This window comes from Staurois parvus, unplaced genomic scaffold, assembly GCF_062004578.1.
Source record: "Staurois parvus isolate SC_StPar_1 unplaced genomic scaffold, SC_StPar_1.0 ptg000058l, whole genome shotgun sequence".
NCBI lineage: Eukaryota > Metazoa > Chordata > Amphibia > Anura > Ranidae > Staurois > Staurois parvus.
In genome coordinates this window covers 1,812,260-1,839,107 of record NW_028317854.1, presented here as the reverse complement: position 1 = coordinate 1,839,107, position 26,848 = coordinate 1,812,260, and the positions used below count along the sequence as shown (strand labels likewise).

Genomic DNA, 26,848 nt, shown 5'->3' with positions numbered 1-26,848 from the left:
CACACTCCTGACCCCTGTACTCTGTGTGTTACACACACCTGACCCCTGTACTCTTTGTTACACACTTCTGTACTCTGTGTTACTCACTCTGGAACCAATACTCTGTGAATAACACACTCCTGACCCTTGTACTCTGTGTTACACACTCCTGACCCCTGTTCTCTGTATGTTTTACACTCCTGATCCCTGTACTCCGCATGTTGCATATTCCTGACCCTGGTACTCTGTATGTTACACATTCCTGAGCCCTGTACTCTGTTTCTTACACACTCCTGAACCCTGTATTCTGTGTGTTACACACTCCTGACCCCTGTACTCTGTCTCTTACACACTCCTGTACACTGTGTGTTACACTCTCCTGACCCCTGTACTTTGTGTGTTACACACTCCTAACCCCCTGTAATCAGTTAAACACTCCTTACCCCTGTGCTTTGTCTGTTACACACTCCTGACCCCTGCATTATGTGTGTTACACGCCCCAGACGCATGTACTTTGTGTGTTGCACACTCCTGACCCCAGTACTCGGTGTGCTACATACTCCTGACCCCTGTACACTGTGTGTTACACACTCCTGACCCCCTGTACACTGTGTGTTACACACTCCTGACCCCTGTACACTGTGTGTTACACACTCCTGACCCCTGTGCTCTGTGTTACACACTCCTGACCCCTGTGCTCTGTGTGTTGCACAACCCAGACCCCTGTATTCTGTGTGTTACATACTCCTGACCCCTGCACTCTGTGTTACACACTCCTGTACTCTGTGTATTACACACTTTGGAACCGATACTCTGTGAATAACACACTCCTGACCCTTGTACTCTGTGTTACACACTCCTGACCCCTGTTCTTTGCATGTTATATACTCCTCATCCCTGTACTCTGTGTTACAGACTCCTGTTCTCTGTATGTTGCACATTCCTGACCCTGGTACTCTGTATGTTACACACTCCTGAGCTCTGTACTCTGTGTTTTACACACTCCTGAACCCTGTAATCTGTGTTACGCACTCCTGACCCCTGTACACTGTGTTACACACTCCTGACCCCTGTTCTTTGCATGTTATATACTCCTCATCCCTGTACTCTGTAAATTGCACATTTCTGACCCTGGTACTCTGTATGTTACACACTGCTGAGCCCCGTACTCTGTGTCTTACACACTCCTGAACCCTGTACTTCCTATCTTACACACACCTGATCCTTGCTCTCTGTGTGCTAGGTACTCCTGACCCCTGAACTTTGTATGTTGTACACTCCTGACCCCTGCTTTCTATGTGTTACACACTCCTGACCCCTATACTTTGTATGTTGCACATTCCTGATTCCTTTACTCTATATGTTACATACTCCTCACCCCTATACTCTTTGTTACACACTCCTGCACTCTGTGTTACACACTCTGGAACCGATACTCTGTGACTAACACACTCCTGACCCTTGTACTCTGTGTTACACACTCCTGACCCCTGTTCTCTGTATGTTTTAAACTCCTGATCCCTGTACTCCGTATAGGAGTATTTGGCGAGTATTTGCGGCAGAAGCACTGCTAAAAAGACGTATCCGGAAGCTTTGTCTGGGGCCGTTTATTCCATGGGAGCCCCATTCTTTGAAGGTTTACCTGATTCCTCCCTACCTGATGTCTGATGTCTGGGAGTAATGCACCCTCTTGTGGCTGAAGTCGACATCCAGGGAGACCTCTGATGTATTCCAGACCTATGACACCTGGTGGCTGAGGCATAGATGACTACTACCTATTCCAGTGATTCACATCCAGAGTACCAGGAGTAGGTCTTGTATACACCATGCGTAAGCATTTCATCTATCTGGTTGGTGTAAATCTATACCTATACTCTATACATCGCCACAAGAGTCACGGAATCTCCACTCTGTTCTGCACTAATTATTTTGGGAACTGTTTTTTGACATTTATTGAAGTCATTTATTTGAGTTGATACGTCTGTGAGCGCCAAAGATTTACTAGCGCTGCATTTCATTATACATTTCCTGTACTCCGTATGTTGCACATTCCTGGCCCTGGTACTCTGTATGTTACACACTGCTGAGCCCTGTACTCTGTGTCTTACACACTCCTGAACCCTGTACTTCCTATCTTACACACGTCTGATCCTTGCTCTCTGTGTGCTAGGTACTCCTGAACCCTGTACTTCGTATGTTGTACACTCCTGACCCCTGCTCTCTGTGTGTTAGGCACTCCAGTTACACACTCCTGATCCTAGTACTTCATATGTTACACACTTCTAACCCCAGTACTTCGTATGTTACACATTCCTGACTCCTGCTTTCTGTATATTACACACTCCTGATCCCTGCTTTCTATGGGTTACACACTCCTAACCCCTGTATGTTACACACTCCTGATCCCTGTACTCTGTATGTTGCACATTCCTGACCCCTGTACTCTGTATGTTACACACTCCTGACCCCTGTACTCTGTTACACACTCCTGACCCCTGTACTCTGTTACACATTCCTGACCCCTGTACTCTGTGTGTTACACACTCCTGTACTATTATTATTATACAGGAATTATATAGCGCCAACAGTTTGCTCAGCGCTTTACAATATAACGGGAGATAATACAGCAACATTACAGTTCAATACAAGAGGGATAGGACGGCCCTGTTCCTAGGTACTCTGTGTGTTACATACTCTATGAAAAGCACACGCCTGACCCTTGTACTCTGTGTTACAGACTCCTGTTCTCTGTATGTTGCACATTCCTGACCCTGGTACTCTGTATGTTACACACTCCTGAGCTCTGTACTCTGTGTTTTACACACTCCTGAACCCTGTAATCTGTGTTACGCACTCCTGACCCCTGTACACTGTGTTACACACTCCTAACCCCTGTACTCTGTCTGTTACATACTCCTTACCCCTGCATTTTGTGTGTTACACTCTCCTGACCCTTGTACTCTGTGTTACATACCCCTGATCCCTGTACTCTGTCTGTTACACACTCCTGACCCCTGTGCTTTTTCTGTTACACACTCCTGACCCCTATACTTTGTGTGTTACACACTCCTGGCCTGTCTGTTACACGCTCCTGACCCCTGTACTTTGTCTGTTACACACTCCTGACCCCTATACTTTCTGTGTTACACACTTCTGGCCCCTGTCTGTTACACACTCCTGATCCCTGTACTTTGTCTGTTACACACTCCTGACCCCTATACTTTGTGTGTTACACACTCCTGACCCCTATACTTTCTGTGTTACACACTCCTGGTCCCTGTCTGTTACACACTCCTGATCCCTGTACTTTGTCTGTTACACACTCCTGACCCCTATACTTTGTGTGTTACACACTCCTGGTCCCTGTCAGTTGCACACTCCTGACCCCTGTACTTTGTTTCTTACACACTCCTGACCCCAGTACTCAGTTACACACTCCTGACCCGTGCTCTGTTACATACTCCTCCTGACCCCTGTACTGTTACACACTCTTGTTCTGTGTGTTACACACTACTGACCCCTGTATTCTGTGTGTTACACACCCCAGACCCCTGTATTGTGTTACACACCCATGTACTGTGTGTTATACACTTCTGACCCCTGTATTCTGTGTGTTACACACCCCAGACCCCTGTATTGTGTGTTACACACCCCTGTACTCTGTGTTATACACTTCTGACCCTTGTATTCTGTGTGTTACACACCCCAGACCCCTGTATTGTGTGTTACACACCCCTGTACTGTGTGTTATACACTTCTGACCCCTGTATTCTGTGTTACACTCCCCAGACCCCTGTATTGTGTGTTACACACCCCTGTACTGTGTGTTATACACTTCTGACCCCTGTATTCTGTGTGTTACACACCCCAGACCCCTGTATTGTGTGTTACACACCCCTGTACTGTGTGTTATACACTTCTGACCCCTGAGGTGTCTTCCACACTCCCGTGTGATATGCACTCCTGACCTCCACTCTGTGCCTCATGCACCGTTTGTCACCTGGGTGTTACACACCTCTGACGTCTGGGTAATATGCACTCATTTTAAGCCTTTATGTCTGTTTGCACAATTTTGCCTCATGCACAATTCAGCATGACCTGCAGCCTCATTTTTATTCCTCTGGGACCCCATGGCTAAAATTAGCCCCCACCCACTAGCCAAGAAAAAACATCTATGGCCCTGAATGTCAGGACAGTGTGTGTCATACGCATGTAGTGTGCATTGCAGTAACATGCACCTTAAAAAAAATATAGATGCAAATTGACAATGTTGCTGATTCCTGCCATTACTTCAGTTGTTATCAATGAAATGTCACGTGACTGGTACCAACATGGGAAGTCACATGTTCAAAAGGACCCTTCTAGCTTTAGGAGGGTGTGAGAATCTCGGACGCAGCACTACATCCCTATATAATGCTCTGCCATGTAGTGTGATCTGACGTGACTGGAGCCCAGAATACGTGTACATGACCAGACCAGCTTCGCCCACCATTCTGAGCCGCACACATCTCCACCCGCCAGGATGCAGCGGAGCAGCTCTCAGCCATCCAGTAGGCGTGGCCGGACGGGGATTCCAAGATTGACAGCCGGTGGGCGTGGTCGTGTCATTGGTGTGGCGGCGGTGGGCCGGATTAGAGGGACGGTGACGTCAGGGTGGGCGGGTTGCGGTGTTGGCAGGCGGCTCCCGGACTTGGGCACCAGCCGAAGTGTTAGCGGGCACGATGTGGCATGTACTGGCTGCCGGATGTCTCTTCTTCCCGGGGCTCTACCTACTGTGCAGTCGCTGTGCCCGCCTGGCCCTGCCGGGGTGGTCGGAGGCGGACTGCTCGCTCATCAGCGCCAGGTAAGGGACTGGTCGGAACATCTGTCCCCTCCTCACTGACAACATCTGGAGCCTGGACTGCACACACCCCGCGGGGGGGGGGGGGGGGGGGTTGGGGGGCAGTGATCAATGGAGGGCCCGGTACCACATCCCACTCTTCTCATATACACAACTTGGCTGTACACTTACTGCCACAGCACCTACCGTCCACCCCCTACATCTCTGTAGGTAGAGGACCACTGGGTACTGCTAGGATCTCATAGATCCCCTTCCCATCATCTATCCAGAGGACACTGGGATCTGTATCCCCTTCTCATCATTTCTTCTGTATGTATAGATAGAACAGTGCATATTACTATTAGAACATTGTATACTACTCTATTCACCATATCTCTTGTATGTATACATAGAGGACACTGTATACTACCAGGATCTGATATATCTCCTTCTCATCCTATCTTCTGTATGTATAGATAGAACAGTGTACACTACTATATTCTGATACATCACTTTTCTGTCATATCTCCTGTATGTATACACAGTTGTGCTCAAAAGTTTGCATACCCTGGCAGAAATTGTGAAATTTTGGCATTGATGTTGAAAATATGACTGATCATGCCAAAAAATGCTCTTTTATTGAAGGATGATGGTCATATGAAGCCATTTATTATCAAATAGTTGTTTGGCTCCTTTTTAAATCCTAATGATAACAGAAATCACCCAAATGGCCATGATCAAAAGTTTACATACCCTGGAATGTTTGGCCTTGGTACAGACACACAAGGTGACACACACGGGTTAAAATGCCGATTAGAGGTTAATGTCCCAGATCTGTGGCTTTTTAAATTGCAATTGGTGTCAGTGTATAAATAGTCAATGAGTTTGTTAGCTCATACGTGGAAGAACTGACTAGGCTAGATACTGAGCCATGGGGATCAGAAAAGAACTGTCAAAAGTCTTGCGTAACAAGGTAATGGAACTTTATAAGGATGGAAAAGGACATAAAAAGATGTCCAAAGCCTTGAATATGCCAATCAGTACTGTTAAATCACCTATTAAGAAGTGGAAAGTTCGGGGATCTCTTGATACCAAGCCAAGGTCAGGTAGACCAAGAAATATTGCAGCCATAACTGACAGACAAATTGTCCAGGATTCAAAGAAAGCCCCACAGGCAACCTCAAAGAAATACAGGCTGCTCTGGAAAAAGGTGGTTGTTTTTAAGGAGTACAGTATGTTGATACTTGAACAAAAATGAGCTGTTTGGTGGAGGTGCCAGAAAGAAGCTTTTACTGCTCCAATGCCACAAAAAAGCCCAGTTACAATATGCCTGACAACACCTTGAGATGCCTAACCAGGCCTTTTTGTGTCATTGATGCAGTAAAGGCTTCTTTCTGGCACCTCGACCATGCAGCTCATTTTTGTTCAAGTGTCATCATATTGTGCTCCTTCAAAACAACCACACTGTGTTTTTCCAGAGCAGCCTGTATTTTTCTTACCTATGGGTTTCCCTTTGTATCCCGAACAATTCTTCTGGCAGTTGTGGCTGCAATCTTTATTGGTCTGTCTGACCTTGGCTTGGTATCAAGAGATCCCCGAACTTTCCACTTTCCACATTTGATTTTACAGCACTGATTGGCATATTCAAGGCTTTGGACATCTTTTTATGTCCTTTTCCATCTTTATAAAGTTCCATTACCTTGTTACGCAGGACATTTGACAGTTCTTTTCTGATCCCCATGGCTCAGTATCTAGCCCAGTCAGTGCTTCCATGTAAGAGCTAACAAACTCATTGACTATTTATACACTGATACTAACTGCAATTTAAAAAGCCACAGATGTGGGACATTAACCTCTAACTGGCATTTTAACCCGTGTGTGTCACCTTGTGTGTCTGTACCAAGGCCAAACATTCCAGGGTATGTAAACGTTTGATCATATCCTTTTGGGTTATTTCTGTTGTTATTATTATGATTTAAAAAGAGCCAACCAACTATTTGATAATAAATGGCTTCATATGATCATCATCCTTCAATAAAAGAGCATTCATTTTTTGGCATGATCAGTCATATTTGCAATATCAGTGCAAAAATTTCACAATTTCTGCCAGGGTATGTAAACTTTTGAGCACAACTGTATAGAACTTTTGTATACTACTCTATTCATCATATCTCTTCTATGTATAGATAGAGGACACTGTATAATACTAGGATCTGATAGATCATCCTTTATCATCTATCCCTTATATCTTCTGTATGTATAGATAAAAGACACTATACCACTACAATCTGACACATCCCCTTCCCATCATATCTCCTGTATGTATGGATAGAACACGTATGTGTACAGATAGAGGACATTGTATACTACTAGGATCTGACAGATCATCTTCCCAGCATATCTTCTGTATGTGTATATAAAACATTGCATACCAAGAGATTCTAATAGATCACCCTCCTATTATGTAACTCCGTTATCTCCTGTATGTGTAGGGAGGACACTACACTTCCTGCATCTCAGATATAAGAGGTTCATTATAGAAATGAGCTCTATGACATGCAAGGAGTATTATACAGGAGATACAGCTAAGAGCACATTATATCTCCTGTATATATAAGGAAGGATCTTCATCTGCTATACTTTGAAGTCTTTTTATAAAATATGTGCTGGACAAAAGTCACAAGCCTTCTCCCTGCTGCCATGAGTTTTGACCATATTTAACATAATACATCACTTTCCTATGATCAACAGCTCCGTCTACTGGTCATATTGCAGTATGTTTCTTAAATTAACTCAGTCAGTAAAAATACTGTGTTATGACCACTAGATGGAGTTGACAATCATAGGAAATCAACGTATTAAGTAATACTATTTTCCAAAATGTGCCGCGCTTCACTTAAAAATGCTCAAAATAAATAATATGTGCATCCAATTGCTACTATTTATATCAAAATAAACGCCAAACACTTGTAAACACGGTTAACTGCGTTTATAAGTGTTTGCATTTAGAAGCGTTTTTTCACTGGTCCATACCCAGGGCACAATTCGCTAAGCGGTATCCTACTGCACCGGATTATGCGGTAGGACACCGCATAGCATTTAAAAAAAATAAATAATTTGAATCCACTAAAAAAGGCTACTGAAATATTGCATGATTTTATCAAGCCATGCAGAATTTTAGTAGTGAAAAGCATGCATCATGTTTCAGCTGTCAGCTGAATGTAAAAGAAAGAATTGCCAGAAATTAAAAAATAGTTTTAAAAAACGGCGTGGGGTCCCCCCTCCCATCCATACCAAGCCCTTTGGGTCTGGTATGGATTTTGAGAGGAAGCTCCATGCCAAAATAAAAAAAAAAATGGCGTGGGGTTCCCCCCCAAAATCCATACTAGATTCTTATCCAAGCATACAGCCCGGCAGGTCAGGAAAGTGGGAGGGGGTGAACGAGCGCAAGTGCCCCCCCCCTCCCCGAACCATATCAGGCCACATGCCCTCAACATGGGGGGGTGTTTTGGGGTAGGGGGAGTCCCCCCCCCCCAAAGCACCTTGTCCCCATGTTGATCGGTGTTCCCAGGGAACAAGCACAGCCAGAAAAAGCGGGTGCCGTTTATGAACAGCAACCCGTTCCTGCACTGCTCCCATCCGGCCGTTTATGGGCCAGACAGGAAGTGGTTAATTGCCGTCAATTCTTTCTTTTACATTCAGCTGTCAGTGGGAATCCCGCTGACAGCTGAAACATTAATGCATGCTTTTCACCACTAAAATACCGCATGACTTGATAAAATAACTCGTGGTATTGTAGCAGCCTTTTTTAGTGAATTTACAATTTTTCAGTGCATTCTGAGCATTTGGGAAGGTCTCCTGAGTTTATCTTTTAAAAACGCTTCTAAACGCAAACGTGCATAAGCACGGCTAAACGCGGTATGCAAACACAGCTAAACGGACGTTTTTTAATCTACATTTTCCAGCAGTCAGTTTCCATCGTTCAGAAGAGTTTTCCAAATGCCTTGTGTACATGAGCCCTTAAGTAAAATGCAGCCAGAGTTTGGTACGGCTAAGCAAATACTTGGGACATTCATCCAGGAACTTTGTTTATAAATCAGTCCCTAAAATTACCTTCATATCTTGTATCTTATACACCCTGTACATGTAAATGGGCACTAAAAATCTTTCATATAGCAACCTTTATTTTGCATACCTGTTTTACTATGAGGTATGTGTACAGAAGCACTGTAAATCTACATCTAATACACCAAACTTTCATTCATACACCCCATAAATCTCCAATATGTATATAGGAAGGGGGGGGGGGGGCTTTTACTACCTATATCTAATGCACCAACACCAGCATATTTTCTTGGATTCCTGAAATCAGTGGTATGTATACAGAGGGTACTATATATTTTGTTCCAGTACCTACCCTTAAGATCAGATGCCTGCATAAAGACATATATATTGGGAAATGCTGTCACCTAATTATGATTTAGGGCTCATGTACACTGCAGCTGATAAAGTCACGTTTAGGAGCTGTTCAGCGTTTTTTCAGCAGCTCCTGAACTCACCCTAATGTTTTCCTATGTGTTCATGTACACATCATCGTGTACAGTAGTTTACAGGCATTTGAGTTTACAATCTTTTTTTTGAACGCAGAAAACTTGCGGTCAGCAGTTGATTTTATCAGCATTTCAAATGCAAAACGCTTGTAAACACGGCTAAACGTGGCAAATCATGTTTATAAGCATTTGCATCTGAAAAGTTTTTTTAACTCTTCCAGTTCCCGATGCTATCCAGAGCCTTTTTTCATCATGAAAAATGCATGCAAAGCATTTTCAAGGTACTCAGATGGATAAAGCACTGAAAACAGGATGTTCCTAGCAAGCTTGGCACACATTGTAATGACCAATTCACACCTCAGACCTCTCCGGACCTTGGAAACAAAAGATATGTTAATGACCATTCACACCTCAAATTCCTCATGAAGACCCACTACCAGGTGACCTTAATGAATCATTCCAGCAGACACCTTTCCCACCCTTGGAAACAAAAGAAATGTTAATGAGCAACTCACACCTACCTAATATCAACACATACTGCTGTCTCTGCTTCTACTCTCTGTATTTCTCTGAAACAGTCTGAAATAGTTAATAATTTACCATTTTTCAGTGCATTCTGGGCATTTGGGAGGCTCTCCTGTGCTTATCTTTAAAAGAACGCTTCTAAACGCAAACGCACATAAACGCGTTATGCAAACGCAGCTAAACAGACGTTTTTAACCTACATTTTCCAGCAGTTAGTTTCCATCGTTCAGAAGTGTCCCGTGTACACGGGGCATTATTTTTAAAAGAAACCTCTATATGACAAACATAGCCATTGTTGACCTCCCTTTTTAAAAATGCCGGTTGCCTGGCTGATGAATGATCTGGAATTCTAATCAGCATGTTTGTTCTCTATCAGCGACTTCCCAGGAACACAATGTGACCAGCATTTTTGTAGAATGAGGTCTCTATAACCAGCCCCTGGATATCTCTCAGTACAGATTAGTTGAGGTTCCAAGCAAGAAGAGCAAAGTGTTTATCTGTGATTTGCATGCTGTGTTCTGAATCTGGGTATGCGATTTCTCTGCAATCACAAGAGGCAGTTTGATAGGGTTCATAGAGACCACCAAATGTTATTCTAGTTTCATTGTATTGTAGATTTGGATATCTGGGAATCCCCCAAAACAGGTGCCCCCACCCACATCCATCTGATACAGACATGTCCAGATTGCTGGAAGTTCTGCAGAGACCACACAGAGCCTCTTCGCAGTTATGTTAACCTTGTACTCAAACATTGTCCCTGTGTGTGTACTAGTTTGTAAACATAGCCAGAAAAGTTTGTAAATGCTGACTTTGGAAATGATCCAATGCTACTACTACTTCCTTCCTCCTCTGGACTGTCAGTGGAATCAAAGACATGATGAGTCCTTTTTAAAAACAAGTCTTTTAAATGTAACAACATTGTGAATGATTAGTTTGGATAAACAGATTCATCAGAAATCATTTTACCTTCCGATGACTACTATGATTTATTATGTAGACCTAAACATTCAGTTATGAACATGGGTTAGCGATATCAGTGCTCTAAGGCCTCTTTCACATGGGCGTTCTATATGTTCGTTTTTTCATCTGTCCGTTTACGGATGAAAAAAGTACACCCATGTATTTCTATAAACTAGCGGATGTAAACGGATGATCATCCATTTATATCCGTTAATATCTGTATCTGTTAACATCCGTTTTTTTGAATGGAAGAAAACCCTATTTTTCTTCTGTAAAAAGCCCCAAAAAAACGGAATGGATGAAAAACGAATGTAAACAGATGTAGACGAAAGTAAACGGATTAAAATGGATGAAAACGGATGTAAATGGCTGTAGACGGATGAAAAAACTGATGTAAACTGATGACAAAAACGACGAAAAACTGATGTGAACTGATGCTTAACTGATGTGAACTGATCTGTTTTTTCTTTGAAAAAACGTCATTGAACTGATGAAAAAAACGGAACGCCTGTGTGAAAGGGCCCTAAAGCCACACAATTTTACACCTGGCTATCACATACTTGCATGGGACAGATTGTTGATGCAGTTTACTAATCAATAATTTAAAGATAAACTCCAGGAGTGATCTTTTTCTATACAGGCATACCTCGGTTTATGAATTGAATGCGTTCTGCGGGATGTTTCATATTGCGAAAAAAATTGTAAACCGAAACGTGGTTTCCCATAGGAATGCTTTGAAAAACAATCCATTCCGGAGGTCAGAAAAAAGTAAAAAAAAAGTCTTTTATCTGTTCAAAACTTTTTAAAAAGTGAACTTTAAAGGCATAAATACTGCACAGGGACATGATTAAAAATTTATTTGTAAATGCATTGAAAGCCAATGAATCCATTCAGGAGGTCAGAAAAAAGTCTTATCTGTTCAAAACTCTTTATAAAGTGCACTTTAAAGGCATAAATACTGTACAGGGACATGATTAAAAATGAATTCGTAAATGCATTGAAAACCAATTAATCCGTTCCAGAGGTCAGAAAATTAGAAAGTAAAAAAAAAAGTCTTATCTATTTAAAACTCTTTATAAAGTGCACTTTAAAGGCACGGGGCCGGCGCTATAAATGCTTTGTATTGCGAAAAAAATTCGTAAACCGAGGCATTATATTGAAAGGATTTTCATTCGTAAACCGAAAATTACGTTAACCAAGGCGTTCAAAAACCAAGGTACGCCTGTATTTATAAAAGTATTGTCTTGATATAAGTATGAATACCTGATATCCAAAGAGCTGTCTGGGGATGTTGACAATCACTGTAGTAGTCTGTGCTACATACAGTGATGCAGTGATAGCTGTGATCTTCCAGATCTTGCTTCAGTGGCTGCCCCTCTGCACCCTGACCACAGGGGTTTGATCGCTCAGCACCTCCACCATGCAAGGAATACAAGGCATTATATGATTGGACACGGTGGAGATCGTAACATCTTCTGCCTTTCCTCTCCACCTTGTCCACCTTTTATTGAAGAAACAACAACAAAAACCCAAGGTATTTTCTGCATGGTGGAGATGCTGAGTAAGGGCCCCCACATATTCAGTGTGTTGAGGGGAAGTCATTGAGTGCCGTTTATTGCAGTACAGTAAACCGCATTCCTGTTCAAATCACATGCGTTTTTTTGCAGTGCAATTTGAGCCATTAATTTTGCATGGCTCCGATCACACCCCAAATCGCACTGCAGCTGCAGGAAAGGTGTATGCACCTTTTGTTTCCACACTGGAATCAGACTGCATGGGTGTTCACACCCACACGATCCGATTCACCGAATCGCACTGCGTTCTGCAAACCTTTTTGTGGTGTCGATAACATAACATAGACACCCGTCTCGGTTTGCATGAATGGAGTGCGTTTCTGATACGATGCAGGAAATGCACAGTATTCACTGTGAATCCCGCACCACATCAGTGTGAACTGGCACTGAAGCAGCAACATTTATCACTGTATGTAGCACAGATTACAGTAATTTTCAGAATTCCCAGCGGTCCCTCCAGATATCAGATATGGATACTTACATCAAGCCAAGCTGGACCAATATAAGTCTGGAAAAAAAAATATCCTGGAGTCCTGATTTATAGTTTTACTAAACCCAGGACCCTGCATTGACTATATCTGGTTTCCCACAGTACACACAACATGAAAATGCAATTATTTTAGTAAATATAAACTGCTAAATACCTTTTCTCATCAGCAGTTTGAGCAGTCTTGTGACCTCTGTCAGTGTTCAGCAGAGCACTGGTTAAAACTTGTAGAAGTTTTCTCAAGGAGGATGCAGAACCCCAGACCTCTGTCTGGACAGTGCTGATTGGCCCTGTGCTGATCACATGCACTCGCCCAAGAAAAAAAAAAAACCTCTCTAGCAATACACATAAAACTGAGCATGTGCAGTGTCTCCACACAATATATTTTATCAGGAGACACTGGAGGAAGGGGAGGATCAGAGAAGTCAGGATCAAACATCCTTTTTACACAATGCAGGGGATTAACCCCTTAGGTTCCACAGTGAGTATAACAAGAATGCTTTACTGCATATACAGACTGATTCTATTATTGTGGGTTTGGTAACACTTTAAACTGGCCATACACTAGAACAATTTCACTGGAAAACTTTTCAGGAACATTGTTTGAGTTTCCAGTTGTGGGGTGATTGTAGCCGTATTAGTGCATTTGCGACAGAAACAATTGAGTACTGTCCGTGATACTTTTTTTATTTGCACTAACATACAATTTTGAGGACAAGCTTTCGGGGTATGTCCCCTTCTTCAAGGTCTAAGCAGTACTATTAAAAATCACAAAGTTTAAGCAGAATGTTAGAATGGATTGAGAGAAAAAAAAAAAAAAAAGGGGCTACAGATAAGATACATCAAAAGTGAGGGGGGGAGGGGGGATACAACACTCACACAGAGGGGGTCAAGTTTTAGCTAATAGATAGTCATAAAGCTGTCGGATAGTGGTTGAGGAATCCCATGTCCAAATTAAGACCGTTATCTTTAGTGTCAAATAGAATTATCATTCTTAGTTCAAATGTTTTTCTTTCCTGGATGGATTTAAATTTTCCTTTCAGAACTGTTCAGTTGTGGGGTCAAATTGATGTTCGTTTTCAACCGCAATGATGAGAAAACTGAAAGGGGCAGGATGGAGTTTTTTCCTCCAACAAATTAATTTCTAAAAGTCTATGTGGTTTATCGCCCAGGAAATTACATTCACTCCAAAAGCAAATGTTAAAATCATAAGATATTTTTATGCATTTTAAATGACATTCACCAAGTCACTAAATGTACTGATAAGAATAGTTGTACAACTGTTCACACCAACATTTGTTTGTAAATCTACCAGAGTGTGGCCAGCTTTACCCAAAGAGATCTTTTTCTTCCCCCATGGCTTGCAGCCAGGGTGGATAAAAATCGATGATTTTTTCTTTTTTTAAAAATTGGATTTTTTTTATTTAAATCAGATTTTTTCTATTTTATCAAATTTATTTTAATAAAATGCTTTTGGAGTAAAAATCTAATATATAAAGATAGTTTTTTTATTTAACCTCCCTAGCGGTATGATTATGTCAATATTTCTGTGCTCAAAGCGGTACATTTTTTTGCATGGAAATATGTAGTTTTTTTATTGTAGGCCTATAATTTTTAGGAATAACTCACTGAAATCGGTCCGAACAAGAGTCTAGTAAATCCCGGATATGATAAAATTTGAAACACGAAATCATAAATTATAATATAATAAATAATCCTAAAAAATAATAATAAATTTAATTAAATAATATAATCAAACCAAAAACAGAGCGCCAAGTACGCACATCACTGAGCAAAGTCGCAAAAACTTTTTCAGTGTCTGATGACGAATTCCCCACGAATCATTATCACTCAATTCTGCAAGTGGTTCTGATTTACTATCGCTGTTCTCTAGCTGTCCTAAAACCACTTTTGACCTAAAGGGACGCTTTTTGGACGCCATGGACGTTTCTCAGTTTCCAGGCAGAAAGAACAGTACAAATGCAGGCAGGGCACAGGACAAAGCACTAGGGACAAAACGTATGTGAAATGGTTTGATACAGTAATGTTTTACTATGTGATTTTAGTGTATTTAGTGAATGTCACTTTTTAAAATTTGTAAATTTCCCGCCGGTTCCATCCCCGTATGTCTTGACACTCGCGGAGAACAGAACCCGGAAGACGGATGCCGGCATCGGCTGGAGGACATTGTCAGGGACACTGCAGGGGGGACATCGCGGGAGCGAAGGACAAAGAAAGTTATCGAGGGAATCCCAGAGCAATGCTGCAGGGTAATCCCGAGTGTAGCTAGGGGTTACCACTTTTTACACTGATTAACCCCGAGCTACACTCGGGAATACTGCCAGGGAGGTTAAGATACATTAATAATTTACTTTATTCAGCATGAAATGCAGCTTAGTTATGTAGCATGAGGCTGTATATTCTGCAATATTTACATTTTTGGTAAACTCATGCAATGAATCCAAGCTCTGCAAGCTGAGATAACATGCACTGCATTGATGCATTCACACAATTTCACAGTAACCATGAGAAAAAACATGAGAAATAAAAGAATTTGAGTAATTCTCCAACTATGTGTGATTAACCTAAAATTAGTTTTGATTGAGGACAGTAGAAGGGGAGGATCAGAGAAGTCAGGATAATACATCCTTTTTACACAATGCAGAGGATTAACCGCTTAGGTTCCACAGTGAGTATAACAAGCATGCTTTACTGCATATACAGACTGATTTTACTGTTGTGGGTTTAGTATTGGATCAACAGTAAGAACTTAGGGTTTAGTAACAGGAACAAGAGGTCCATAATCTGATTGGTACTAAAACATTTATTATGATATGTATACAGACAAGTGTTCTATAAAAGTGGAGGAATGGTGAAGTGGTGGTTTTGCACAAAGCAGCCAATCAGATTCAAGCTGTCATTTGTTTCTGATGAAGTTTTTAAAAAAAAAAAATGATGGATTGTAGGTGGTTGTTGATGACACCTTCTTTGTTATGTTTACAGGCATGCATTGAAACGTTAGTGTTGTTATTTTGTAGACACTATGGATTATGTTTTAGCTTGTAGAGACTACCGGTAAAGTTGGTTTCTTGGCACCCTTGGGGCAGAGAGGGTGCACAGTAACAGAAGCAATTATGCTGTTTCAGATACACACCATACACAAACTATATGATGCATAATTTAATCTCTGATACCTGATAAGAGGAATTTCAGAACATATTGTCATCTGCTCTTCCCAGTTAACAAAGAGGTGTGAAATGTATTATCTTCCTTACTTTGGCCTGAAGTTCTTTGACATATCTCGGAGTGGTATGTCAGGCAGGCTATTAATTCTAGGAAATGTTCCAAAGTAGCCTCTGTACACCAGGCATGGTGAGTGTAAAGGATAACAGCTCTTTTAGTGCACATCCTTTCGTTGTCCATGTAGGCTGTACAAAAAAAAACAGTTCTTTGCACCTTACTTGAAGATCTCAGTCTATTCCACCCACCGTAGCTTCTCTATACTGTAGATTCTGCTGTGCTGCTGGAGATGTTGGTGACAGTTACCACTAGAAGGATCCCTTGAGACCCGATAGATGGAGTGCATGTTCAGGCAGATAAAGAGCCCTTCTCCCGTCTCCCAAGACCTTTTACTAGCAGTGTTTATTGTGGCTTCCTCAGTATCTCTGCAGGATGTACTTTATATACAAATGCTGGGATGCTGCAGGCAGGGTGGATTTGATTTAAATCAAGTTGATTTAAATCACTAGTGAAAAGGCTTGATTTAAATCATAATTTTTAAAGAGCAACTGTCATCTCTGTCCTGCAGTGGTGCCTCCTCTGACCCGCTGTTGACTCTCCGACAGTCCCATTCACTTTAATGGGATGGCTGGTGATGCGACAGTGACACAACAAGGTGAGGGACATGGCAGCAGGTGAGTGGATGCCGGCTAACAGGAGCTGTCATAATAGATCTACAATGACAGGTGCTCTTTAAATGTAAGGAATCTGACTCATTCTTGCTGGTAGTTTGAATCTTTAATATTTGCAAACCAAATGAAGGTTTCCTTTTTCGATTAATAAGCTGTTAGGTTAGTAAAACAGCAATATCAGAACCGATTTTAGGTTAATAGGTTAATCACACATAGTTGGAGAACTACTCAAATTCTTTTATTTCATGTTTTTTTCATGGTTACTGTGAAATTGTGTGAATGCATCAATACAATGCATGTTATCTCAGCTTTCAGAGCTTGGATTCATTGATTGAGTTGACCAAAAATGTAAATATTGCAGAATATGCAACCTCATGCTCCATTATTATTATTTCAGGTACTTATATAGCAGCGTCAATTTACACAGCGCTTTACATATATATTGTACATTCACATCAGTCCCTAACCTGCAAGGGGTGTACAATCTACGGTCCCTAAACTTACATTCATACATAACATACTAGGGCCAATTTAGACAGGAGCCAGTACAAGCATGATTTTGGAGTGTGGGAGGAAACCGGAGTACCCGGAGGAAACCCACGCAGGCACAGGCAGAACATGCAAACTCCAGGAAGGTGGTGCCGTGGCTGGGATTCGAACCAACGACCCTAGTACTGCCAGGCAGAAGTGCTAACCATTTAGCCACTGTGCTGCCCTACTAAGCTCCATTTCATGCTGAATAAACTAATTTATGAATGCATCTTAACCTATTGGCCCTTTAAGAGTTTCAAAAAAGAGGCGGGGCAGGGTTTAACGGTCATGTGACCGCCGCGATTCGCCATCACATGATCGGAAAAGATCCCGATCAAAAGGGGAGATCGGGACCTTTCCGGGAGTAATGGACATTCGTGCTGGGAGCGTGCAGGGCGCGCACTCTCAGCACATATGTATTTTTTATTTGCACGCAAATATGCGGCCACTCGGTGTCAAGGCCCAGACGCCTTATTTGCCGCATATTTGCGTGCGATCGGCGTCAAGGGGTTAAATAGAAAACTATTTCGAGCTAGATTTTTACTCCAAAAGCATTTTATTCAAATAAATTTGATAAATCTCAAAAAAATTCAATTTAGATGCAAAAAATCTTTTTTTTTATTTAAAAAAAAAATCATCGATTTTTATCCACCCTGGCTGCAGGCCATGGGGGAAGAAACAGTTGGATCTCTTTGGGTAAAGCTGGCCAGACTCTGGTAGATTTACAAACAAATATTGGTGTCAGCATCTGTGGTAGTGAGCCCTTGTAGATAGTTAACTTGGGTTGCCCGGGGCGTGGAGTCTAAGCCCCAGCCTGCTTCTTCACCAGAGCCTCTGATGGTGGGGATGGACTTGCAGCAAGCTGGGACCAGGTCGCGGCCCCTGGGTACGCCCAGCTGAGGAGACCGCTCACGGGAGCAGAGTACAATAGGTGGAGACAAACGGAAATCCGACTATTCAACTAGACTAGCCGAGCTCAGGACGGGCGGGAAACAAGCACAGTCACAGAACGAAGCCGGGTCGGTATACAAGTAGTCAATGCAGGATACGAGCAATAGCAACACACAGATACTCCAACAACTAGGAAATTGCTCAGGCAAAGTGGCCTAGACTGAGCATGTCTTATATAGGCAGGCAAACAAGGAGGTGGGCCAGGAAGTGATGAAAGGGAAGGAAATAAAACCCAAACAGCAGACAATGCCCATAGTTGAGCACAGACAAACACACATGTGAAAGGGATCAGGAACAGCACTGCAGCAAAGAGGTAAGAACACAAACAAGAAACTGCAGGCTAACTTGAGACAATCCCCTGACACTTGTGGCCAGAGTTCCAGTCAAGATAGGGTCAGTGTTTCTGCAACCATGGAAGTCCAAGAATGATGGGACTTGAGGACTTACGGAGGATCAGGAAGGAGATTTCCTCACGATGAAGAACACCCACATGCATAGTTATGCTGTTAGTTCGAAAGTGTAGAGGTCCTAAGGCCAAGGTAGAGCCATCAACTGAAGATACTGACAGGGGTGTCATCAAGGGGACAAGATGAATGCCCAATTCAGCGGCCAATGACTGTTCGATGAAATTTCTGGCTGCCCCAGAGTCCACATAAGCCGAAACCTGGTACGAGTTCAGAGCCCAATGGATGGAGACAGGTATAACAACTCGAGGGAAGGTGGTGGAGTTCAGGTTTTGGTCTAGATCACCTCCCTCAGAGTGACCTAGACCCAAGAGTTTCCCGGACGGACTGAACAAGACTTAATTACATTACCCTCAGCCCCACAGTAAAGGCATAGACCAAGTCTTAGGCGACGCGATCGCTCTTGTGGAGTGAGGCGTGTTCGGCCTAACTGCATAGGTTCCTCGGATGTCGGTACAGTTGCAGAGGTAGATCATTCAGGGGATTTTTGGAAAACAGGAGCAAATGAACCCACTTGGGGGTGACGTGGACCAGACCTTTCCAGATCTCGCTGCTGGAAGCGGACATCGATTTGGATGCTAAGAGCAATCAAGTCATCCAGGGTGGTGGGTATGGTTCTTCTAGCTAGTTCGTCTTTAATACAGTCTGCTAGACCCTGCCAAAGGGTTGCAGAAAGGGCCTTATTATTCCAATGGGAGGAGTCAAACGGAAATCCAATAGACTAGCTGAAGTCAGGACGGGCTGAAAAATAGCACAGTCAGAGAACGAAGCCGGGGTCAGTGCACAAATAGTCAATGCAGGATACAGACAATAGCAACACATAGTCACTCTGACAACTAGGAAGTTGCTCAGGCAAAGTTACCTAGACTGAGCATGTCTTATATGGGCAGGCAAACAAGGAGGCGGGCCAGAAAGTGATGGAATGGAAGGAAATAAAACCCAGAGGATAGCAGATGACGCCCATAGGTGAGCTCAGACAAACACATGTGAAAGGGATCAGGAACAGCACTGCAACAAGGATGTAAGAACACAAACAAGAAACTGCAGGCTAACTTGTGACAGTTTGTGTGGACATTTGTACCAATATTCTTATTGGTACATTTAGTGACTTGGTGAATGTCATTCAAAATAATAAAAATATCTTATGATTTTAACATTTGCTTTTGGAGTGAATGTAATTTCCTACACGATAAACCACAATTAATTTGTTGGAGGAAAAAAAATCCATCCTGCCCTTTCCAATTTTCTCATAATTGCGGTTGAAAACGAACATCAATTTGACCCCAAAACTGGAAACTCAAACAATGTTCCTGAAAACATTCCCAGTGGCCAGCTTAAAGTGTTACTAAACCCACAATAGTACATGCTGGGGGCGGAGCCTAACCATGGCGGCTGAGGAGAGCTCCTCCACCCGACCTCCCCAAACCCCTACCTGTAATGGGGAAGCATAGTGGGAAAATTTACTGCAGCATGGTGGTCCCCTTTGGATAGACTGAAGCGCTGTGGGAGAGCTGATCTGGGAGACGGGGTTCGGCTGCGGTGCTCGACGGTGAAGGCGTGTCTGGCTGCTGGGAGACGTGGAGGAGCGGTGTGGCCACGTGGTCAGCCGCTAAGCACCGCTGGGAGACCAGGAAGCCGGCCGGTGTTTGGTGCGGAAGGAGAGCAGCTGCCCGGCTCACAGGCTCACTAATTGGAGCCCTGTTGCCGGTCCAATACTCGGACCTTTGTTTGCCGGCTGACTATCTGGTGCCCTGCTAGCTAGCTCACGGTTTGGAGCTCTGTATGCTAGACTCAGAGCTCGGAGTCCTGGTGGTCGGTCCCTACCCGGAGATCTGTTTGCCGGCTTATTAGCCGAAGACCTGACTGCTGGTCAACTATATGGAGTCATACTTAGTGGCCCACTGTCCGGGGTCCTGCTGACTGGCCCACTGCTCGGAGCCCTGCTTGTGAAGGAGGAGAGGCACTGGGGATTGGAGAGACAAAGGCGGAGGATACACTTGGGAGCCCCCTAAATGTACACACTGCCCAGCTGAATGACAGTTGAAGAGAGCTCCTAGCCGGGTAATGAGAGGAAGAGTGACACGAGGAGGGTGAGTGAATCTGGTCGAAACTTGATAAACACTGAACCCTGTTGTGAGCTGTTTAGGAGAAGCAGTGTATGAGAGTAAAGAGGGGACCCCCCTTGACTGGGGAATGTAAAGGAGTGGAAAGGAGAAGAGGGAAAACGAAAGAAAAGTTTGAAAACCAAGTGAGTGGATAAGGTGCGATTTGTTTATTAATAGCTGTCTCTCCATAACCCCGAGCCTATAAAGAAGAATAAGATCCATAGAAAAATGAAAAATAAAAAAGGCAAAAGGAAGTGGGCCTAAAGGGACTCAGACCGGTACCATTAAAAAATATACCTCCCAGGGAAACATAACTCCAGAAAGGTCTCAGGGTAATAGTGGAAAAGGAGAAGTAGACCTAAGTCTGGAATGTAGTCCTAGACTATCACTAGGCCTTGACATTAGTAGCCAACAATTATCAGCTAATATAGAGATGGAGACAGAGCTACAAATACCAAACAAACAGGAAATGGCAGAAATGTTTAAAGGTCTGGAAAAAACAATAAAACAAGAAATTGTAAATATTCGAAATGATCTGGGACATCTTTTGGTGAGAGTGGAAGAAACGGAGGAAAAAGTTAAAAAAACAATCCCAAATTATCTAATCAATATAGGGAAAGCCCAAGAAAAACTGCGCTATAAGACTGAGATACAAGAAAATAGGAACAGGAGGAGAAATATTAGGATACGAGGGGTCCCAGAGAATTCAAAAGGAGAAAATTTGCAAGAGGTGGTCTGTAAAATATTAAACTCCATAATGGACAATACTGATATGGAAAGGATTAAAATGGAAGGAATTTTTAGGCAAGGAAAACTCCAAGGAAATTCGGGAAAGGAAAGGCCAAGAGATATACTTGTTAAATTTTGTGACTTTCTAGATAAAGATAAAATTTGGAAGAGGATTAAGGGAAAATCAGTAATTATGTATGAAGGAAAAGACATACAGATATATGCGGATTTGTCATCAGAGACTCTGTGGAGAAGGAGAACTCTTAGACCTCTATTGGAAAGATTGAAAGAACAGAACGGGCAATATAGATGGGGGACCCCTGAGTGCCTAATAGGGTGGAGAAATGGAACTACAGCATATCTCAGGTTCCCAGAAGATTTGCAATATTTTTGTGATAGACTTAAACTACAAAGACTGGAGATTCCTGGTTGGGAAGAAGAACACTGGGAAATCAGAATGAAAGGAAAGGAGGACTGGCAGTCTGTTGGAGGGAGGAGGCGGGGGGAGGGGGAGAGGGAGAGAGATAACGTGTTTTTTTTTTTGTTTTTTTATCTCTCTCTCTCCCTCCTGTCTTTCTCTGCCTTCTCCCAACCGTCTTCTAACCACTGTTATTGAGATATTTAGGCAGGATTTAGGGGTTGAGGGGGAGGTTGGAGAAGGGGGAAAAGTTGTCCATGGGTGGAGTTTTTTTTTTTTTATTTTTGCCCTGTAGATTAAATCAAAGGTGGATTGTATTTCCACAAATGATCAGTAGGCAAATAGCAGGCCTAAAAAGAGGGGGGGGGGGGGCGGGAGGGAGGGGAGGGAAGTTGGGAGGGACGGGAGTTGGGTGGGAGGGAGGAGGGAGAGGAGGGGGAGGGGAGGAGGTATTGGGTCAATACTCTGCACGACAGAAGGGATAAAGAGGAAGAGGCAATCTGGAAGAGAGATGGAGTTAATTGGGAATGATGGAAGAAATACAGTTTATAACCTATAATGTGAACGGGCTGAGTTGTCCAGGGAAGGGATTTAGGTTGTTTATTGAGTTACATCATAGGGCGACGTCAGTGGTATTTTTACAGGAGACGCACTTTGAGATAGAGGCAAACGTGAAATTGAAATCCAAATACTATCCAACATGGTACTATGCAGATTCTCCAATTAAAAGAGCAAAAGGGGTTGCAATAGGTTTGGCAAAGAATACGAGATTTGAGCTGGAGGATAGAAGAACCGACCCGGAGGGGAGGTTTTTATTCTTAAAAGGTAGACTTCAGGGGATAGAGTGTACTTTAGCCAATATATACTGCCCTAATAAAAATCCGGGAAAAAAAAAAAAAACTCAAATATGTGTTGGAGAGGATGTGGAGAGATAGGCACGGTGTTTCACATATGGTGGGAATGTCCGAAAATCCAGGCTTTTTGGAAGATAATAGTTAAATTGATTGAAGAAATAACTGAAATTGACATAGGGTTAGACCCAACGACGTGCCTCCTACACAAAGTGGAGACATCTGTAAATAAATATAAAGATTCAGGTATTTGGTACTTCTTGAATGCGGCGAAAGGGCTGATACCCAAGTTTTGGAGGAGAGCTGAGGTACCGAAGGAGGAAGACTGGATTAATAGAGTGAGCCAGATAGGTAGAATGGAAAGATCATACCATATGCAGGAAGATAGGATGAGAGTTTATTTTAGGAGATGGGAAAAGTGGGAAAGAGCAGGATTGAAGGAGAAATATAGGAAAATATGAACTAGGATGTTAGCAAAAAATTAATAAGCCTCAATGAGATTAGAATGGATTAGAGTCTGCAGAGAGGGAGGAGCGGGGATGAGGGGCGGGAAGGGGGGGTAGTGGGATGGGAAAGAAAAGAGTTTTTAGTAAGGGAAAGGTAGAAATGTTATAAATGTCTATTTGTATGAGAATTATTTCCCTGTTTTGGGGCTTTTGTATTAACATGAAAAATTTAATAAATATTTAAATTTAAAAAAAAAAAAAAACCCACAATAGTAAAATTAGTGTGTATATGCAGTAAAGCATGCTTGTTATTCTCACTTTGAAACCTAAAGGGGTTCATCCTCTGCATTGTGTAAAAAGGCTGTTTGATCCTGTCTTCTCTGATCCTCAGCTTCTTCTTCTGTCCCCAATCCATTTGCTGATAGTACAGAGCTCTAGAAGTTACTCTGCACGTGCTTAGTTTAGTGTGTATGGGTAGAGAGTGCATGTGATCAGCACAGGGCCAATCAGCACTGTGCAGACAGAGGGATAGAGGTTATGCAGTGTCATAGGAAAGCCAGAGGAAAATGAAAACTCCTCTTACAAAATAAACCAGTGCCTGGCTGGACACTGATAGAAGTCACAAGACTGCTCTAACGTTTGATGATAAAAGGTATTTAGCAGTTTATATTTACTAAAATAATTGCATTTCCATGTTCTGTGTACTGTGGGAGACCAGATATTGAATGCAGGGTGGATTTCCACAGGCTCACCAAAATTGGACAATAGAAGATTGGAAACAAGATGCCTGGTCTGATGATTCTCGATTTCCCTAGAGATGGTTGTGAGTGAAAATCCCAGTAGATCAGAAGTTTTTGAAATTCTCAGACCAGTCCGTCTGGCACCAACAACCATGCCACATTCAAGGTCACTTAAATCCCCATTCTGATGCTCATTTTGAACTACTTCAGCAAGTCGTCTTCACCACGTCTAGATGCCTAAATGCATTGAGTTGCTGTCATTTGATTGGCGGATTAGCAATTTGTGTTACCAAGCAATTGAACAGGTATACCTAATAAACTGGCCAGTGAGTGTATAAACGTTTTTTATTTTTTAAATTTGTATTATTATTATCAGTAATTCAATAATACAAAAAGCTATACAAAATTACTCAAGGACTGTCTTTCATCAGCCAGAGAATAGTGTAAAAGAAAACATGACAGAAATAAGTAGGCTACTGCTACTAACCTTTCCTAAAAATGCTAGCTATCTTGCTTTCTCTGGCTTCAATGGGTTTTAGGTTACTGCCCTGGAACCATCATACAGAAAATAAAGTCAGAATTCCTGATCCGCTTGCTTGTTCCAGGTCAATAACCCCTACAGTTGCAAGAAAAAGTATGTGAACCCCTTGGGATTACGTGGCTGCAACAGCACAGAATACGACTTCTGGAGTGGCCCAGTCAGAGTCCTGACCTCAACCCGATTGAAATGCTGTGGCATGACCTTAAGAGAGCGATTCACACCAGACATCCCAAGAATATTGCTACACTGAAACACATTTTTGTCAAGAGGAGTGGTCCAAAATTACTCCAGATCATTGTGCAGGTCTGATCTACAACTACAGGAAACGTTTGGTTGAGGTTATTGCTGCCAAAGGAGGGTCAACCAGTTATTAAGTTCAAAGGTTCACATACTTTTTCCTCCCTGCACTGTGAATGTTTACATGTTATGTGCAATTAAACCATGGCAACATCTAATGTTTGTGTAGTATTATGTTCAGCAGACTATGTTCTTCTATTGTTGTGACTTAGATGACGTTCAGAGCACATTTTATGCCCAATTCATGCAAAACTCCACGTAATCCCAAGGGGTTCACATACTTTTTCTTGCAACTGTAGTATGGAAGAAAGTGGATCAGTATGTGAACCAGGAAAGTAGCTTTTCTTCAGGAGTTCAACAATGGTAGTCTGCATACTTCCTTTACAATAGCTTTCCTTTAATGTGTATGTCAAGGCAAAAAAAAGATATGCAGTGACATCTTGAATACATGCACATTTTCCCATGTTTTATCCTACAACACTACAAGTCCAGAAAAATACCCATTGATCTGTCAGAATTGAACTTGACTCCTAAGTCATGTTGTGGGCTGACTTCACACAGGATTTTTGTGGATTGAGTGTAAATCAGCCCTACCCAGTGTTTTTTGTTAAACTGCTCGAATATTCTCTACTCCCATCCCTACAACATAATAGCTAAAGTCGGCCATAGATGGATCAAATCTTGGCCGGTTCAGCAGGGACTGGCTGAGATTCAATCCCTCTATGGGCAGGCTGGTTGTACTGAAATGGATCCGTTGATCAAGCAAGTTTTTTTCATGCAATCACTGCGATCACACTGACTGTGTTGATGGGGAATCAAGCAATATTTTTTTCTTCCACCAGTGGTGTAAGGAAAGAAAATAGCATAATCTATGGGCTGTTTAATCATTCTGTAGCCCAAGATAAGAAGTAGAAGGGCACTTTCAGATAACACAGGATGTGTGGAAGAAAGGACACAGGACAGCTGTGAATTTCTGAAAAGATCAATTTTTTTTAACAGACCAAAAAGAGCAATTAAAGGTGTTTATTTTGGGGGTTGCATACATTTTAACTGACTTAGTTCTGCATTAAAAAATGAAAAATATGACCTCTAGCCCAAAAACACTGGTTTAACATGCCAGCTATAGCTATATATTATTATTATTATACAGGATTTATATAGCACCAACAGTTTGCTCAGTGCTTTATAATATAATGGGAGACAATACGGCAACAATACAGTTCAATACAAGAGGGATAGGAGGGCCCTGCTCCTCGGAGCTTACAATCTAGGAGATATATATATAATTATTATACAGGATTTATATAGCACCAACAGTTTGCTCAGCGCTGTATAATATAACGGGAGACAATACAGCAACAATACAGTTCAATACAAGAGGGATAGGAGGGCCCTGATCCTGGGAGCTTACAATCTAAGAGATTAATATATAAATCCAAAAACAAACATTTTATATATCACAGCTTACCAGACCTTAGATATGGTAGCTGCATTAGTTTTTAGGAACTATTTATGCTATAGTTTTTTCAACACACATGAAAGCAACACTCTGGTGTAAAGTAGGCTTATTCAAATGCATGTATTTGTTTTCGCATATGTATTCATACTTAATTTAAAAACGCACCTTAAAGGTAGCTATTCTCCCACTTGCATCTGCATACCCCCCTATCATATGAGCAGAGCCAAAACACTGAGAATGTGGTCTTTTGATAATGGGCCACAAAGACTTTAGCAGAAACCTTGGTTTAGCATTGGTCAAGTGACAACTCTCTGGAGAGAACCAGGATTATGTTTAAAAAGCTGCTTTAATAAACATGCCAACAGAAGAATTACCTGCAAAGGAGATAAATACTTACCAGTCTCACCAAGGTGTCCTTTTATGACACAGAGAATAGCTGTGATTCAGAGGATTGCAGCTATTCTCTGGTCATTCAAAGTTTATAACACTCAGGAGAACATGTTCAGCCCTT

At 42.2% G+C, this 26,848-nt stretch overlaps 1 protein-coding gene across 1 annotated transcript in view; it reads left to right on the top strand.

The window, feature by feature from the left end:
- The first annotated feature begins 4,632 nt into the window (after window positions 1–4,632).
- Window positions 4,633–26,848, top strand: part of TLCD3A (TLC domain containing 3A) — a 75,951-nt gene continuing 53,735 nt past the window's right edge. Inside the window, exon 1 of the mRNA XM_089668451.1 lies at window positions 4,633–4,822. Within this exon, the coding sequence (XP_089524577.1) occupies window positions 4,701–4,822 (122 nt within the window). The 5' untranslated portion in view covers window positions 4,633–4,700. The remainder of the gene's footprint in view (window positions 4,823–26,848) is intronic.